This window comes from Myotis nattereri, assembly GCF_964212035.1.
Source record: "Myotis nattereri genome assembly, chromosome: 12".
Lineage (NCBI taxonomy): Eukaryota > Metazoa > Chordata > Mammalia > Chiroptera > Vespertilionidae > Myotis > Myotis nattereri.
This window is the reverse complement of record NC_138087.1, coordinates 79390961-79409776: the sequence shown is the minus strand read 5'-3', so window position 1 is coordinate 79409776 and position 18816 is coordinate 79390961. Positions and strand designations below refer to the sequence as shown.

Genomic DNA, 18816 nt, shown 5'->3' with positions numbered 1-18816 from the left:
TTATATAACTTTTGCAACATTTTTGCAGGTTTGATAGGAAAAAAAGATAATTTACTCTTGGAGTTTCATAATGCCCTTCAATTCAACCTGGCTATAACAGTTATTTCCACGATGATCTTTATTTAACAAATCTGCTCACAGTAGGGCTGAGCATGAAAATTCAAGACAGCCACTAGAGGCGATAGTGTGACAGCCACTGAGGCTTAAAGAATTGTTCTGTTCTGGACCTTCACAGGGGGCAGGCTCCCAGGGAAGATAAAGGCTGGACAACAACTCGCATCATCAAGTGTCAAGTGCACAGGAGGCGTGTCAGAGAAGGCGTGGCAGCCCTGAGGCCACTGCGAAGCCTCCCAAGGCAGAGAGCTGAGTGTGTGTCATAGCACAGTCAGTGTGAGATACAGGAGGCACGAAAAAATAAACAAGTCCAACTACCTTAGCTGGCTTAACTACTGAGAGATGCTAATCTGAAAATTCAGGACTGAGCTCTAAAGCAGTGTATTTAAACCCTACCTGGTGCTGAGGGGGAGGCTGAGGACTTGGCTGACACGGAGCTGGACGATGCTGAGAGGGGCGTGGGGTGGCTGAGAGGTCCGGAAGAAGCTGGCTTGGAGGCGGAGAAGGGCAGCATCGGGGGTGTGCTCGGTGAGCTGTGAGGAGCAGAGGCAGCCACGGCAGTGAACCTGAGAACGGCAGCCCGAATGCATCAGAACAGCCTGCTGAAGGCTTCCGTGCTGCTCATGGGCAAAGTCATCAAAGGATAACCTACCATCCATACTTGTTAGCCTTCAAGAAACGTAAATGTTTAGCCACTTTTTATAAAAGGTGAAAGCTGCAAGAAACATTGATCTGACATTCTGCTTATTTAGGAATGAGTTAGTCAATAAAAATACCAAATAAATACTTAACAGGAAAACGAAACTAAGTCTATCATGATATGAAATATTTTCTATTCTACCAAGCTGAGTAGAGCAAAAAGGGTGGGACTCAGTTATGCTTAGGAGAGTTCAGTAACCTCTTTTTGCCAACATTACTGAGAGCTCATGGGTGATCACAGCCTCTGAGGAGGGAGAGAAGAAGAGGGAGGCAGGTCACCCTCTTTGGGACGTTCAGTCCATGGGGAAGGTCAGGTAAGTTTCACCTAAAGAGCACACGTCTGTAAACAATCTAACATCCAGCATTCGATGATGGGACAGTAAATTAACATGCAGCCACAAAACGGAACACTAGGCAACTATGAGAATGAAGTGACTGTGTGACAATTGAACATCGGCAATGACACGGTGGCAGTGGTGACACCTCCACAGCCACGAGAGTCCGGATGAGTGTGGGAGTGCTGGTAGTGTTTACTCCGGATGGCTGTCTTGGGAAGGGCTACGAGATCTAAGGAAGCACTTGGTTCAGGAGGCTTACAGTCTAGTGGGGAGAACACCACAAGCAGATAAAGAAGTAAAAAGTGAGATGAGTGAGCTGGTCGATCCAGATCTGGAGGGAACTGGGATACCAAGTTACGAAGTTTGGGCTGTACTCGGAGCAACGAGAAGCCACGGGGCTGCCAAGCAGGAGTCATCCGATGTGAATACAATTTCACATGGTCACTGGTACCACACAGAAAACAGTGCAGAGTCTCAAGGGTGGACAAGAGATTCACTTCCCCTACAGGATATATACTTTGTGTGGCTACATTTTTTAAATAAGGGATATCACCTACATTTGAAACCTGAAAAAGCAAAAAACTATTTAAATATAAAGCTCTAATAATAATAATAATAATAATAATAAAAATTATAATCTAAGAAACCCTTTTCTGGACACGAGTGAAATGCAAACCTTTTATGTTATTCGGATTTTTGTCATTTGCTAGTATTACTTTGACTGCACTCACAGCAGCTGTTTCGGTGAACACCACGGGTGCCCCCCCCACCCTACGGGAAAATCAAACCCAAGTGCCACTTACTTTTCGCCAAGGTTGAGCTTGACAGCGGAGGCCGAGGATGGGAAGGAGGGCTTCAACCCAATGCCGGGAGTGGGCGCACTTGGCATCGGTGTGCTTTCCAAGGGAGGCTTAAAACCCGATGAGCCAAAGGAGAACGAAGCAGCTGCGGGCGCCATGGGAGAGGCCGCGGGCGTGGGCGCCAGGGGGGCTTGAGGAGGAGCGAACGAAAAGGTGGCTGCACCGGAGCCCACTGCTGCTTTTGAAGTGTCAGAACCACTGGGGTACGGAGGGGGCTCCCCAGCAGCAGGCCCAGATGATTTCAAGGACGAAGAACCAAAGGAAAACGCGGCAGAGGCCCCCACAGCAGAGGGCAGAGAGAAGGTGGCGGTGGGGGCAGCCGGCAGGGAAGGTGGAACAGAGGCAGGAGCTGCAGCTGCTGAAGCCTCGGGTTTCTGCGGGACGGGCGAGGTTGGGGTTGTGGGAATACTTCCTGCGATGAAGAAATGGGGGAAGGAAGGGACGCGTCAACACCATACGGCAGAGGGCCACATAACAGAAGGCCAGCGGAAAGGGTTTGTGTCAGAAGGAAGCCAGAAATGAAGTCCTGCTGCATGAAGGAGAAAGAAACACGGGAGATGGAGTTGCTGGTTCACGTTCCACAGCAAACGTTCCCTAGAAGATGACAGAGCTTTGAAGGAAAAGGAAACGGGGGGAGACGTTAGACTGACTGACAGCACTTCATGGATGCCCAGCTGAGTAATACAGAAAAGTATACTTCTCAACGCGAAAAGCAAGTCATCCGGCAACACTGCATCCCAATCAGGAAAGCCTGTAATTCACATCTCTGCCTGTAAGTCACTGAAAGCAAGTTCAGGTGAATAAAGATACACACAAAAGCACATGTACACTGTATCGCAAAGGAGGCAAAAATGAGTTTAGTCTCTGAGAGGTTAACTTAATAAATCCAGAAATGACAAAAAGGCCTGGCAGGTGTTGCTTAGTGGTTGAGCGTCAACCCATGAACCAGGAGGTCATGGTTTATTCCCTGTCAGGACACCTGTCCGGATTGCAGGCTCAATCCCCAGGAGAGGGTGTGCAGGAGGCAGCTAATCAAGAATTCTCTCTCATCACTGATGTTTCTATTTCTCCCTCCCTCTCCCTTCCTCTCTGAAATCAATACAAATGTTTTTTAAAAAAGAACCACAAAGGATTAAGATTTGACTATATAAAAAGACAGTTACATAATTAAAAGTTAATTAAAAAAATCTGCAGCAAGAATGAATACAGACTGAGATTTGAAAATTTTAAGACTCTAATAGACAAAAGCTGGGAAACTAATTCACAAAAAATAAATATACTTAATCTCTCTAATAAAATAAATGTAAATAACCAGTTTTTATTTTAAAAATCAATCTTTTAAGTATTTTTATGTACACACTTTTCTCATAGTACATAGTGCTTTTTATGACTTTCCTTTCCATACGTATCATTCTCAATAGTTACAAGGCACTCGGTATATGAATGCACAATCATTTACTTACGCAATCCCCATGATTAAACCTGCCCTCAGGATTCCGACCATATACGGTACAGTCCCACAATAGGGCATTGTTGGTAAACTATCTGACTGGGCCCATTGGCCGAGCTTCCTTTTCCTCTGAAGTACAGGTTGGAGAACACAGCTCGTGAGTGAGGGAAGGCAAGTGTGTGCATGTTTATTCTAAGAAAAACGGAGTCCCCGATGCAGTAAGAATGACTGTCCCGAGATAACTGTATTCTCACATGCTTCCCTCCTTGGGGAGAGCCCTGTACCGGCCGAAGGGGGGACATACCTGACGACCTGGGCTGGCGCTCTCCCTCCAACGGGAGCGGCTCCGGTGTCCTGATGAGGGACCTCACGCCGGGATTCTGGTTGATCATATAAAACGGACAGAGCACACCGTCTGTCGAGAGTAACAGCAGAACCGGGGCCGGGGGAAGAGTCTTCTCATCAGCTGTTAGAAAAGAAACGAAAGTGAAGGAAGAGGGAGAGACTGCCTGGGCCAGAAGGGGCTGACTGCCCGCGGCTCCCTCGGGCCACGTCTCAACAGCTTTCTCCCAACCACCCTTCCCAGAGCCGCTGCCTTGGCCGGATAGCCACCGCCCGCCAGGCCTGCATGGGGGCTCCTGATCGATGGCCACCGTCCGCTGGGCGCGCATCGAGGCCCAGCCGTCTGGGAGCAGCTCGGACTCTCCCAAAGCTCGCTGGGTTTTCCCCAGGGCCCCGGTGTCAGGAGATAAGGTCAGCGCCCCCCTGACCAAAACAGGAGTCTCCAGGAAGTGGCTAGTTTGGTAGAAAAATGGGACCAGACTCTTTAGAAAACAGAGCAGGACACAAAGGTGAGTCAAACTATACTCACTGCCAGCTGAGTCACAAGTATGGATCTGTCAAGTCAGACTTCAGGAGAACTGGAGTGAAAGACTAATCACACCAAAGAGCCTGACCCGGGAAAGGATGAGGAGCCACGTGGTGCACGACAGGGACCCTCTCTAACTGAAGCTCCAAAGAATATGGCTTCGCTGCACTTGCGCGGTCCATGGGGCTGCAGCTCTGCCCAGCGCCAGCCGGGAGCAGCTGCACATGGAGCACACACTCAGGCCGTTCAGAGGCTAATCCGTGCCTGCAAACCAAGTGCTGCTACACAGAACCGGCCGATCATGGAAAATGGGCACTGCTCCCTGGGCAGGTCACTGGGGAACTGGAATGGGCAGAGAAGCAAAACTGAAACTCCCGGGTATACTAGACTTCCGCCTTATTCTAAAGCAGGGGTCCTCAAACTACGGCCCGCGGGCCACATGCAAATACAAATATTGTATTTGTTCCCGTTTTGTTTTTTTACTTCAAAATAAGATATGTGCAGTGTGCATAGGAATTTGTTCATAGCTTTTTTATAAACTATAGTCCGGCCCTCCAACGGTCTGAGGGACAGTGAACTAGCCCCGTTTGAAAAGTTTGAGGACCCCTGTAAAGTGTAAAGATACAGACAGATGCGAGTGCCTCTGGCCTCGGTCTCTCCCATAAGTGTCCATGACAATTAGTTCAGTGCTGTCATACGTGCTTCCAGGGGCAATGTGCTACCAGTTCACAGTGCCCAGTAGAGCACATTCCGCCAGGAACATGGAGAACTGGACTTAACTGTTAACCAGTGTGCCCCGATTTAAATAAATATATATATATATATATATATATATATATATATATATATATATATATATATATATAGTTGATTTTTACAGAGAGGAAGAGAGAGGGCTAGAGAGTTAGAAACATCGATGAGAGAGAAACATCGATCAGCTGCTTCCTGCACACCCCCTACTGGGGATGTGCCCGCAACCAAGGCACATGCCCTTCGTCGGAATCGAACCTGGGACCCTTGAGTCTGCAGGCCGACGCTCTATCCACTGAGCCAAACCAATCAGGGCTAAAATATATTTTTTAAAAAAATGTTAACCAGTGTCAGAAATGACGTGCTGAGCGACATCAGGCTACACTTACTGATGGCAATTTCCACCTGGTTAGTATAGTCTATGGCCACTCCCATGGGCAAGGAGTCATCATTCTTGTCTGTCACAGGCAGTTCAGCTCGACTAGAATCCTCTAGGAGCCACAATTCCCAATTAATCTGAAAAGGAGAAGCAGAGAAAATGCACGGTGGTCAGAGCTCGGCACTGGCTCCTCCCAGTCCTGTGCAGACATGAGAGAAAGGACAACTCGCACGGGTAGACTTAGGTGCGGACCGAGACTGAACTCTGGAGAGAGAGTCTAAAAGTCACGACTATCCCATGAAGCAAGAGGTTCATTTTCCAAATCAATCATCCCTCTGCTTCTGGGGCACCAAGTCCCTGCCTTGTGCATAAACCAGTGATGGCGGACCTTTTGAGCTCGGCGTGTCAGCATTTTGAAAAACCCTAACTTAACTCTGGTGCCGCGTCACATATAGAAATTTTTTGATATTTGCAACCATAGTAAAGCAAAGACTTATACTTTTGATATTTATTTTAGATATTTAAATGCCATTTAACAAAGAAAAATCAACCAAAAAAATGAGTTCGCGTGTCACCTCTGACACGTGTGTCATAGGTTCGCCACCACTGGCATAAACAGTGCCTACTGCCCACCCCAGCCAGGCAGAACCCTGAGCTTGCCGGGTAAACTCATCACACTGCACTCAGCCAGTCACCCCTGCTCCTGGAGCCCGGGACTGCAACCAGGACCCCCGCTGACCCCTCCTGCAGCCTTGAGTAGGAAACCTACACAGCTGGGCAGAGGCTGTGCTCACTGGCACACAGACAAGGTAACCTTAGTTCTTCTCAGTTCCCAGTGTGAGTTCCCCACAGGGGTCCATCCTTCTGCCTCTGAGAAACCGCTAAGACTTTCCAAAAACTCCCCCTTTCCTTAAGTTTGCTTGAGTGGGCTCTGTTCCTTCCAACAAATGATTTCTGACTTTTAAAAATCACTAACATTTTGTCTGACTTTCAGCATTGACCAAAACTGGCAACACGAATCAAAGGGAACAGTGTTCAATGAGTAACTGAGAAAAACAAGAAGCTGTCCAGGCAAGGGAACATATCGGGTTCCATGACTTAGCTATGGCATGAGTAACACTCGCATTCATAACAATATAAATAAAACTGATTTCAACTTTGAAAAACAATCTGTAGACAAAATGAAGACTTAATCACTACAGAACACAACGCACAGTGACAGTGTGGTACTGTGACAGACAGACACACAGTAACAGCCGGAAGGTGGGCTGCTGGGATATTCCTCTCACAAAGGGGAAGGCCAAGGGGTATAGTGTGTGGTGGCAGCATCAGAAATGAGGGTGAAAATGCAAGTTACAAGGGTAATCAAAAGAAGAAACTAAAATGGTGCTGTGACCCTACTGAGAGAAAGAAAGGGGGATCTGAAAGTTGTATGTGAGCTAAATCCTCATCTGCCGTAACAGCCAGGAAGGTCTAAAACTAATCATGAATAACTCGTGAGAAAGCAAGTCATTACTTAGGAATAAGGAGATAATCATTAGAACGAAGAATTCACAGGTTAAAAATGGTCCCCTCTAGAGAACAAACTGGACTCAGATGGGGAGAGGCAGGGCAATTTTTTCATTTATAAGCCCTGCTCCATGTACACAAATTATTTTGATAAAAAGCAAAGATAATGGTGTATTTTTAATGTGTGGATACATAAAATATTTGTCTATCAGGAAATCATTATTGAAGTCAATCCAAGAGTAAACTGGACTGACCTCTGACCTCTGACTCCAAAGTGGCCCACCCTGACACTCTGACAACCATGCACTTATAGCGAGAGCCCTGCCACCCAGTGATGGACAGATACTGATTGGGGGAAGAGCCAGACGTATGTGCGTGTGGGGCGCACAAAACATCTTAAAGCTCAAGGCAGAGTTTGAAAAGAAGTTTCCCTTCAACACGCCTCCTCTGTGGTGCCTCTTCCTAAGCTACCACCAGCCCAGCTCCTGCTGCCAGGAGGGGAATGAGAGGAGGAAGGTGGGTCCTCCTATCACAGGCAGCCTCAGCTTCTGGGTGAGTGACAGTGTGGTAGGACCTGCATGTTCCTCCTGCTTTATCAAGGACGGGTTACAGTTCATTGACTAGAAGGGGCAGGTTCAGGCAATAGGAAGGAAACAAAGCTGGTAAAACAGAACGAGGCAGGAGAACCCTCCCACACACCCAGGTCCACTCCTGTTGGAGGTCAATTATATAGTGCGTTTGACCCACACACCACGGATGGATCCTAAGAGAACAGAGCGCTTTTATGACTCCAAAGAACTAGTTCTGACACCCGTGTTTGTCCAGTGCAATATCCAAGGACACTTTGTCATTGAAGCTTTGCTCTCACCCGGGACTCATTAACAGGGATGTGCCCTCATGTAATTCTTATCCGCAGGATTCATTCCCTCCAACGCCTTTCTCAGAAAAGTTTCCCCCGAAGTGACAAACGAGAGGACTTTACCTGGTCGCTCTGTCGAGCAAGGATGCTCACTTCCGTGGAAGCCGCAGATGCCGCCAGCACGAAATCCCTTCAGAGAAAAACCAGAAGACCGTGACCTTAAAACACAGCAACGAGCCTAACCCAACCCGAGTCATGGAAACGTCTATGAGGATCGCCTGGAGGTGTCAAGGAGGAAAGCACGTTTTCTGTGGTTGAAGAAAGGTGAGATTCTCAGATGTAAATCTTAACTCTTAGCTCACAGGACAAATCCAGGGACACTTGGTCAACTACCTACTGACCTAAGACAAGGGAGAGCCACGCAGAATCTAGTCGAAATCCCGTGAGCACAGTCCTCCAGACGGAGCAATCCGGGGGGAGGAACAGGAGGAGCCTTGCTTCAAGCCCTCTACCCAAGGGAGCATCTGCTCCCAAAGGGCAGCTCTTATTTATTTATTTGTTAATTCTCACCTGAGGATCTTCTTCCCCACTGATTTTTAGAGAGTGCAGGAAAGGGGGTGGGGGAGAGAAACATTGATTGGTTGCCTCCTGCACATGCCCCGAAAGGGGCAAAGATTGAACCTGCAACCCAGAAACGTGGCCTTGACTGGGTACTGAACCTGAGACCCTTCGGTGCGCTGGCTGACACTCTATCCACTGTGCCACACTGGCCTGGGCTCAAGGGCAACTTTTAATATGCACTTTGAATATCAGTATTTTCACAAATTGTCACTGGGTTGTTAAGAAAAGGGGATTTTTTTTTTGGGGGGGGGGTGGTGCGGGAAGAGATTGGACAAAAATCGTACACCTATGGATGAGGACAGTGGCGGAGGGGGGTAAAGGCATGGGGTGGGGTGGGGACCAGGTGGAGAGGAGCTATGGGGGGGAATAAAAGGAACATTTGTAATAATCTGAACAATAAAGATTTATTTAAAAAAAGAAAAAAAGAAAGAAGAGGGGATTTTTAAGATTAGCACATATCTGAGCTAAATAATTCAAGGCCAGGAAACTAGAGGAGCAGCTGGAAAGGCATTAACTAGCATCGGCTGCAAATATGTTCATGGCCCCTCAGCCTCTACTTTCCCCTTACAGAAACAACTGCAGAGCCACGGAACTGCCTCGGTGAGAGCTTGGGGGGGGTGGGGGGGCGCTTCCTGGTTGGCGGCTCACCATTCCTCCACGTGACTGAGGTAGTAGTGGTGCTGCCTCTCCGTGCAGCAGCCGTAGCAGGGCTCCATGAAGTTCACGAACACCTCTGGGTGCTTTTCATCTTTTTTCTATGACAAACAGAATGAGAAAAAATCTCAGGTGCGACTTTCCCTTAGTCCTACACAGCTACACAATGAATGGCTCTCAAATGAGAAAACCATTTACGTTTTATGAGAAAATTTGCCCAAAAACCTATGTCCAAATGTACAGACACGATACAAAGGCAGCACCGCGTAATAAAGGAACAGGAGTGATGGCGTCGACCAAGCCGAACTCAGACTGCCTGTCACTTTCCGGCTGGAGGACGAGCACGGACAGATCACTCGGCCTCTGCTTCTGTTTCTCACACACATAACGTATCTGCTAAGCGACATCAAAGGCTGTTGTAAATGTGAGACGAAATGATACATAGGAAGTTTAGCCCAGTACAAGGAAAGTGAGCCCTCAATAAATACATGCTAGTGTTAATATTATCCCTGGAAATAGAAATCTTAATATCTTGAAATAAGGAATACATTTAATACATTCATGAGTTGCATAACGACATTTCAAACAACAGACCACACGTTACGATGGTGGTCCCAAAAGATTACACTAAAGCTGAAAAATTCCTATCGCCTAGTGACACTGTAGCCAGAACACCTTAGCCATCATGATGGTGACACAAATACTTACACTGTGTGACGGCTGCCTACAGCGTTCAGTACAATGACATGCGAACAGGTCTGTAACCTAGCCGCTGTAGGGGAACAGAATCTGCCCCCCAAAACGTCTGCTTGGCAGAAGGGCTATTTTCCCTCCCTACAGAGCAACGGGCTGCACCGCACAGACGAGGCGTGCAGGAGGCGGACCACTGGGTTTGGGAAAGTGCAGACTCTATGATGACGTCGCACGATGCAGTGCTGAGAACACAGACCTGTAAGTTAGGCGGAGTGTAACCGTAAACGTATTTTAGAAATTCAACTGTATCAGGAACCCAAGTTCAACAGAGAGCTACATAAATCTGTTCAAAGACAAATCACATTTCATTTGACATAGAAATTTGGCTATAATTTACTACTAAGTTAAAGCAAGGTTGCAAAACAGAATGAAAGTGTTAGCTCTCATTTTTATTGCATTTAAACATTTATTTCTGTATTTTCAAATGTCTTTCTGGACTTTTAAAGCAAGTATGATTTGGAAATATAAGTCCAGCCTCATTAGTCTTTCTTTTCAATGCTATTGCAATTTAGTGAGACTGTGTAGATACTAGCGTTCTTTTCTTTCTTCAACATGACTCCCTCCCTCATTTCACTTGGTTCTCTGCTCCAATGGCCCCTCCTCAGAGGCCCTCCTCAGCCACCCCATCTCACTGCACCAGGTCATCACTGGCCTCTTGACTCGCCTGCTTTATTTCCTCCGCCACCCTATCCTTCCCCGATGCCATGCTTATCTTTGGACTGGCACATTCACTAGAATGTCAGCTCCACAAGAGCAAGGGCGCTGGAATCTCAGCTTTAAAGCATCGCCCAGCACACTGCAGGGACAGGATACATGGTGGATGAATAAATAAGTGAAAATATTTTAAAAGCCGGGCTATTTTCTTGCTTTTCTAAAATGTCTTACCAAGCTAACATCTACTAAGACTCAGTTTACAGCTTAAACAAAAGCAAGTTTTATAGGTTTTTTTTCAGTATGATCACAATAGCATGTGCTTGAAGCAGAAACCATACAGTAGCTGTAGAACCAGCTCTACATGGTCCTGCCCTGTTTCTGACAAGATACTGAGTCGCCTTTCGGAGAAGACAGACCAACACCGCAAGTCACGCAGCCAAAACAATGCGGAGAGACCACCACCTCAGGCTGCACCTGGAACCAGTCTCTCCCTCATCATGGAACCAAAGGACCAGAACCCGAACACCAGACCTTGGAGACTGGAACCCTTCCAGAAGCGAGGGGGCCGCTGTGCAAGAAGACCCGGTGCTGAAGCCTCTGTCGTGTCTTACCGTAAATGGCCAAGTTCCCCGGGCCTCCCGTCAGAACCCACACAGCCAGCACCTCTGCTCCCCCTAACCTCTACCCCTCGACCTTTGCCTTTAAAAATCCTTCATTAAAAGCCACCAGGGAGTCCAGGTCTTAAGCGATAGCTTCCCATTCTCCTTGCAGGCAAATAAAACGGCTTTGGCTTCTCCATTGGAAACCCCATGTTCACTCAGGATTGGGCTTTGCTGTGCATCGGGTGAGCTGATCCTCATCCGGACCAGTAACGTAACTTTGGTCCCCAGGCCAACGGGGCACCTGAAGTTGCACCATCACAAGTAAGAAAAGAAAACTGAAGCCTAAGCCTCAAACTGTCTTACAGGGCTCCTCTAACTCCCAAAGGACAGACCCTCTCCCATACGCACCGGGAGCAGAGCCATCACCACATCCGGAGACGTCTCCAGGGTCCCATCGGCAGCGGCATACACTATTGTGAAGACATAGGTCCCGATCCACAGCACATCTAGAACTGAGACACACACTCCAATAAAGCTCCTTGTTTGGAAAGCTCTGCATGTTACCAAGTTACATCTTATGGATAAAAAACCCAACTACTGTAGCTTTAACCAATGTCTAGATTTCATTGATCCGAAGCCCAAATTCATCCCAAAGTGGTACTTTTTTTTCCTGGTGGATTATATCAGGGAAAATGATGAACAATTCTAATGTGAAAATTAGGGTCCATTTAAGCCATCTACCATGAGACACAGGTGTCCACCAGGTTACTGCGACACGGACTGACAGGAGGAGGGTGTTCGGAGAGGAGGCACCAACGCTCCCGAGTGGGCATGTAGTACAGCATGTGATTTAAATGTCGGAGTGCAGGCAGCACCTTATTGAAGGTCGGCCCCCAAAAAAGCAGATGAGTTACCTCTGACAGGATGATCTGACTCATAAAACGGAGGACAAGGAATGACTTTTTTTTCCTGCAAAGTCTGAAAGAGATTTGAAAAAAGTGTCAAGTGAAATAATCCCCAAACCAACAATGGTGAGCAGTATCTCAGAAAACCCGCAGGGACAGGATGAGACAGTACACATGCGACTACTACACAGCATCGCTGTCTTTGTTGCCTGCTGTTAGAGAAACGGAACCTTTCAGAGGGGCTCCGCTAGAAGACAAACAAGTGCTCCTGCAGTATAGCTATAGCCTTTCCCAGCCCCTTCCCCCTGCAGCTCTGTTTCTGGGGAGAGAATTGGGAATATAGAGTTGGGGAACTTTGTGTAAATATGATTACGTTTTATTTAAGAAGCAGAACAAAAGTAATGCACGCACATAGACTATATGAGCATCCGGAAAAGTTGGGAAGGCTATGACCGGGCAGAGAAAGGGTGCCCTGGGAGATGGACCCTGGATGGGAGGGAAGGGACATCCACTCTTTCCTGCATTCACCTGTGTACTGATGACTATGTTGCCATGAGCATCAATAACGTTTCAATAGGAAAAACACCAGATACCCCCAAACCACCCTCCAGCCAGGGGGTAGCTGTAAGGACGGTTTGGAAATCCAAGGCAAGACTCACAGGGAGGTACTGGACCACAGTGCCGTTCAGCTTCCCCACGGCCAGCTGCTTTCCTTTGGGGCTCCAGCACACTGAGCAAAGAGAATGCCACCAGTTAAAACGGAAGAAAACGCAGCAAACCAGCGAGGTCTGTACCGAACAGCAGCACAATCACTCGCGCTTGTTCTCTCAGTCCATGGGAGACTGTAGGATCGCCCTTACTCAGCAAAGTAAGACAAAGAAAAATCACTATGACGATACAATTATGATTTATCGCTGGGCCACCGAATCGACTGATAAGAATGCTTTTTCAATGGAGTACTGCCCAGAAAGCTGGAAAGCACACAAAACTGCAGTCTTTAGATAAGACAAGGGACCGCGGAAGGCTTCCGAACATCAAGAAATCATTGTCTTGCTCCTATTTGATATTTCTGATGCTTTCCTCCCACCCCCACAAAGGTACAAATGACATTCATAGTACAACTATTTCAGATCCAGAAACAATTACTCTCAAAAACACAGATCTAAACCAGCTGTACCAAAACATCTCCTTCTCCAGAAAACCCAAGCACATTCAAGTGAAATCATGGATGCTGTTTGGCTTCAAGGAGATTAACTGTGGAAGTAAAGAATACTCCCTCCACTTCTACCAAATAATAACAAATATAACAAAAGACGCATTTGCTTTTAACTCCAGCAATTAACTTTAAAACATCAGCATTACTGCATGTTAGTGAAAGCCTTCATCACCCACCAGACGTTACTGCTACCGTGGAAGGAAGTGTCGCGCACACTTTCACTGTTTCTGTGACTTGTAGGACAGCGATGCTGCCATCGGCCAGACACACTGCCACCATGGAGGGCACAGTGGGGTTCCACTTCATGTCGATCACCATGCCTCCTGCATCTTTCAAAAGCTTATGATAGGCAAATGGGCGTTTCTGCTGTTTGGCCTTTTAAAACAAATGCCCAGAGCAAAAATAAATTAATAAATGCATGGATGTTTAAGAGTTGGAGAAAATTTTTGAATATGTAAGTTTTCTCAAATTACAGTTTGCGCTTCTCGATAATGAAAAATAATTAGCTCTATACAACAACCGCTTTGTTACAATGTCAACACAAAGTTGAAAATGGCAATCAATTATTTCAGCACACTGGAGGGACTCCCAGCAGGGGATACACGAATGCAAAATAATCGAAGAAGAGCAGACACTAGATTAAAACCTGGGCTCTGCTTCTTAACAGCATTGGGCCCTTGGACAGTTACTTAAACTCTCTGGGCTGTTTCTCCATCGATAAAGTGAAGACAGCAGTACCTACTGTGTCCAGCCCTGGTAGGCACGAACAAGGATAAGGCATGTAAAGCACCAGTACGGGCCTGGCACAGCCAGCACAAGCACTCACTATCGTTGACTGCTATCATCACTAAACTGCTGGGAATGGAAGAACACTGCACTAGGAGGCCAGAGACCCAGCCTGTGTTACTTCCGACATTACCCATTAACTCTATGGTCTTGGGCAAGTGACCTAAAGCTCCTAGAGCCCCCAGGCTTCCGCTGCCTCATATGTAAACAAAATATGAAATAATTTGGGGCAGGTGCTATTATGAAATAATTTCTTGAAGTCCTTTCTACTTCAAACACCTATGGATCTATAATTAAGGACTTTTAAAAAATCCATATTTAAACTAGAAAAGACTTCAAGGGTCAACCGAGAACCTCTAGGCTATGATTCAATACCAGGAAACCTTAGGTCCGTTTGACCCCGGAGTCTGCCCGTAGCTTACCTCATTTGAGAATGTGCGAACATCAAAAAAAGCGATAATGGAACCGTATTCACTGGACATCATGCACGCAGACAGTGTGAGGTTATCACAGCTCAGGGCCAGGTGATGTATGGGGAATTTCATAGGCACTAGCAAGCCTTGAACTTTATCAACTACAAAAACAAAAAAAGACAAAGCAGGAAATGGAATGTTCATACCCATGCACATGTCCTGGTATCTAGTCACGCAGATAAATCTCAGCTTTCTGACAGATTTGTAATGATGCATGAAGTATTCCAGGAATTCTTTTTTATACAACCTGGGGAAATGAACTGTGGCTGTCGCCCTTGTTGAAAACAGTGTTCTTAAATTGGGTTCCTGGACCCCATTCTACCGTGCCGGGGTGGGGGGTGCCCCCACACTAACAAACAGTTCTCAGATGTCTGAGAATTCAACTCAATTCTGACATCATCTACCCAGAAACAGTATCAGATTCCAGGTTCAGAGTTCAGTCCTACAAGACTGTCCCCCCTCTGCACACACTTCAAGCCTAGCCACAAGCCCAGTATCTCTGTGCTTCTGACCAGCTGGCTACAAACTGAAGGTTTCAACAACCCCCTCCAACTCAAGAATGCCAACTCCAAGTCCAGGTTGTTACCTTCGCTCTGACCGACTGGCTATAAATCAGAGGTTCCAGAACCTCTTCTGTGGGTTTAAATAATTTGCTAAAATCGTTAAAGAACTCAGAGAAATACTGTATGTTACTGACTAGGTCAGTGGTCTATTACAAAAGGATGTAACTCAGGAACAGCCAGATGGGAGAGGGACATAGGCAAGGTCGATGGGAAGGTGTGGAGCTCCATGCCCTCCCCAGGCTTGCAGCTCTCCCTGCATCTCCACATGGTCACCAACTCAGAAACTCTCCAAACCACCCTCCTGGGTTTTTATGAGGGTTTCATGATATCGGCAGGATATCATATCACTGGCTGTTGGTGATTAATTCAGCCTGGTCAGGGGAGGGGGTGGGGGGAGAGGGACATACCAAAAGTTCCAGTCCTCTAATCACAAGGTTGGTTTAACTGGCAACCAACCCCCACCCTTAGGTGCTTTTCAAAATTATGTCACTAACATAATAAACCTCCCCCCAACCCCCAACACTTAGGAAATTCCAGGAGCTGTGGGACCTGGGAGCCAGAAATTGTGGAGGAAGAACAAATATATATATAAATTATTTTTGAAACTTAAAAAAAAAAGTTATTTCTTGTAAGTCACAATATTGCCAACCTGTACCCATACTTTTGCAACAATGCTCTAAATAGTACACATTCCCACTTGTTTGGAGGGAACTGTTGTGCCAACTAAAAAGCCATGCAGCAAACCTTCTCCGAGAGAGCCAGAAGCCCGCTTCAGCTGAGCAAAAACAAACGCAGGGCAGAATGGTAAGTTCTTCTCGACTCAGCTCAGAGGAACAACTCATCAAGAGAGAAAAACAAAGGACCAAAGAGAACCAGGCAGTTTTCCAACATCTGACCTAGAACTTATTCTTGGGCTCAACCTAAGGACTAAGAGCAGTTTTCATTTTAATATTAGAATGGCTCTTGGGAAGGCAACTATATTAGTACTTCACTACACTCCTCCCTACTATGCAACACAAAGCAAATGACTTACCTATCTTATTGGGATCATCTCCAGGTTTATTTTGAATAAGAAGATTTTTAGTGGGAAAAACGTGCAACCCACTGGCTCCACCAGCAAAGACCAGGCCATACTTGTTGGACACGGCAAGCAGACTTGAGCGTTCCCTGGGCAACTCCTCAGGGGAGTCAAAGATCCTCACCTTCTTCAGGGCTCTGAACTGAAAATCCTGTTGGGAGACATCAAAACGAGATCAATTCAGGGAAAATGGGAAATTAAATCATGTCTGTCATAATCCAGTAGACTCGAGTCCAGTAAAACAAAAATACATATTACCCCGAGGCCAAGGACTGTGTGGCTTAGTCATTTTCAAGCTTCCTGTACATACTGTGGTACTTGGCACAGTGTTTATTAATATTTATTCAATGAAATAAACTTATTATGTTTTTTAAAATTGATTTTAGAGAAAGGGAGAGAGAGAAACATTGATTGCCCCCCGTATGTGCCCTGATTGGGGATCAAACCCGCAAGCGTTTGGTGTATGGATGACGCTCTAACCAACTGAGCCACCTGACAGTGCCAACGACATAAATTTTAAAAAATCCTTTCCTGAAGCCTTCCCTGACTAATCCAGCTCACACTCAACGTTTCCTTTGCTGAATTTCTAGCCTATCGTCTTAACCTCCACACAAGCTGTGTCGTTATCTATTATTATTTCCAGTCTTGTCCTATTTTGTAGTATGTATTGACTCCTGACCCAGAGCAGTGCTTAATAAATTGTTAAACACTGAAAGCATCGCCTGACTACACTGTCAGCTGGACTATCCAGTGCGGTGCCCAACAAACATATAAGGAAACAACGGCCACAGAAAGGTAACCAAATCCCACGAACGACTTACCTGGATCACGTGCTAAACCAAATGCCACCACCCAAAAAAAAAACAACCCCAAAGGACATGCACGGTCAATCTCGGTGCTCGAGACCTACAAGCCCACACCTTTAACACAGGCTCTGAGGCCAGGCGTGGCCTGACCCATCCACTGTGGCGCCTTCCCCCACAACACTGCCTCCCTGGGCGCCATCACCCTGCCACCGCCAGCCGCCACCCAGGTCAAGTTTTCACTTCCGCCCACTTTCATGCCCCTTAGAACCGCAGGGCCTGGGAGCCTCCCCCAGCCTGCCAATGCCCGACTCGCCTAGTCTCCGGGGAATTCACCTACACGCACTCAAAGACCACTTCCGGTGTGCGCCACTTTTTTTTTTTTTTTTTAATATATTTTTATTGCTTTCTTGGCAAAAAGAGCTCCATAAATTTACCAGTCGCTATGTTAAGCTGTATTATACTCGTAAAAGGTTTTCTTTTCCTTCCATTCTAAACTTATCTTTAAGTGGAGGTTTCGGTGTGAAAAAAAGAATGCGAATTTTCCCTTTTGCTTACGTTTTCAAACGTGTTAAGAGCCAAAGACAGCCTTTCTCAGCCTTTCCACTTTTGTACACTGAGGGTTGCAAACGCCTACCACCTTCCTGCGACTTCCTCCCTCTCCGGGGTTGACAGCCATCACTGGGGTCACCCGGCCCTCTCTGTAGTTTTCTGACCCGGGCACGTCTCCGGTACCCAAACAGCCCTTCTATTCCCATTCACTGAAGTGCTCCGTCGGACCGGGCCGAGCCCTGGCTCTGCGCTGGGCGAGCCCGCACCACCTTCCGGAAGTCGTCCCGAGAGAGTGGACAGGAGAGGGTGCTAAGAAAATATGCAACCACCGCCTAGATTTCAGCCTCCTTGTCAAATGCGACTGTGGGAAAGTCACTTCCCCGACCTGGACTTGCTCCTCCATGTTCACAACTATTCCGAACGGTGGCCGTACGATCAACTCAGTGCGAAGCGCACAGTGAGCGCTCGATAAACAGCTTATTATCTATCACGGCTCCGACCGCCACATGTAAGTGGCCGGAGTCACACGAGGCCAGCCCGGGAAGACCAGCCCCGGCAGGTGTTGAGGGGTAAGGCTCCATCCTAGCGCCCAGGACAGGCAGGTGAGAACTCTGGACGCGGCAAATATTCAAGCAGGAGGCGGGGCAGCAGCCGGCACCCGCGCTTCGCCGTTCAGCCGGGCTCCCAGGCAACGCCGGGACTAAGGAAGGGAGGGAGGCCGTGGCCAGTCTCTGACCTTCATCTCCCGCTCAGGGATCATAGCATCCATCTCGTCTCCCATCGCGTCGCCCTCAGGTGGTCGAAGCAACCGCCGCTGCCCCGCGCGGCCTTTTCCTCACAGCCCAGGCCGCTCCGAGGCCAACTTCCTACGCTCCAGGCAAGCGGCGCGCGGCGGCCTCCGCACTTCCGGCGCGCTTGGATGGCGTCACGCGTTCCCGTCCAGGGAGACTGAGGGACTGTCTGAACTCTCGCGCTCTCCCGGCCGCCCCCTCCCATTGGCTGGCTCGAGCAGTAGGGGGCGGAGCCCTGGGGCCCTCGCGCCTGCGCCCGGGAGCGTCCAGGTGCCGCCCCCGCTTTCGCAGCCGGAGCGGGGCGTGTTGGTTTCTATGTTTGGACGGCGCACGTCTGAACTTTCTACGCTCAGGATTCAGTGGAAACCCCCAGTAACACTTGGCTGAAGGTGGTTATTCATGGTTCCCGAGTCAAGGAAGTTAGGAACTTGACCAATACTCACGGGGCCGCTCTTGAGAGGGGCTTCGGAGGGGGATGTGTGTGAAAGTAAAGACGTTCAGAAAGTGGATGGGGCAGAGCCTCGCCTCGGGAGACAGGA

The 18816-nt window shown here is 47.7% G+C and overlaps 1 protein-coding gene across 2 annotated transcripts in view; it reads right to left on the bottom strand.

Annotated features, from left to right (window-relative positions):
- NUP214 (nucleoporin 214) overlaps positions 1-18399 on the bottom strand; it is an 82750-nt gene extending 64351 nt beyond the window's left edge. For both annotated transcript variants that reach the window (XM_081103971.1, XM_081103972.1), the window contains exons 1-13: positions 18223-18399; positions 16087-16282; positions 14440-14591; positions 13408-13606; positions 12675-12745; positions 12025-12088; positions 11519-11622; positions 9096-9202; positions 7950-8016; positions 5469-5595; positions 3766-3927; positions 1955-2423; positions 511-680 (exon numbers count right to left, since the gene is read on the bottom strand). In XM_081103971.1, coding sequence (XP_080960097.1) covers positions 511-680; positions 1955-2423; positions 3766-3927; positions 5469-5595; positions 7950-8016; positions 9096-9202; positions 11519-11622; positions 12025-12088; positions 12675-12745; positions 13408-13606; positions 14440-14591; positions 16087-16282; positions 18223-18267 — 1933 coding nt within the window. In that variant the 5' untranslated portion in view covers positions 18268-18399. The remainder of the gene's footprint in view (positions 1-510; positions 681-1954; positions 2424-3765; positions 3928-5468; positions 5596-7949; positions 8017-9095; positions 9203-11518; positions 11623-12024; positions 12089-12674; positions 12746-13407; positions 13607-14439; positions 14592-16086; positions 16283-18222) is intronic.
- Positions 18400-18816: the final 417 nt, after the last annotated feature.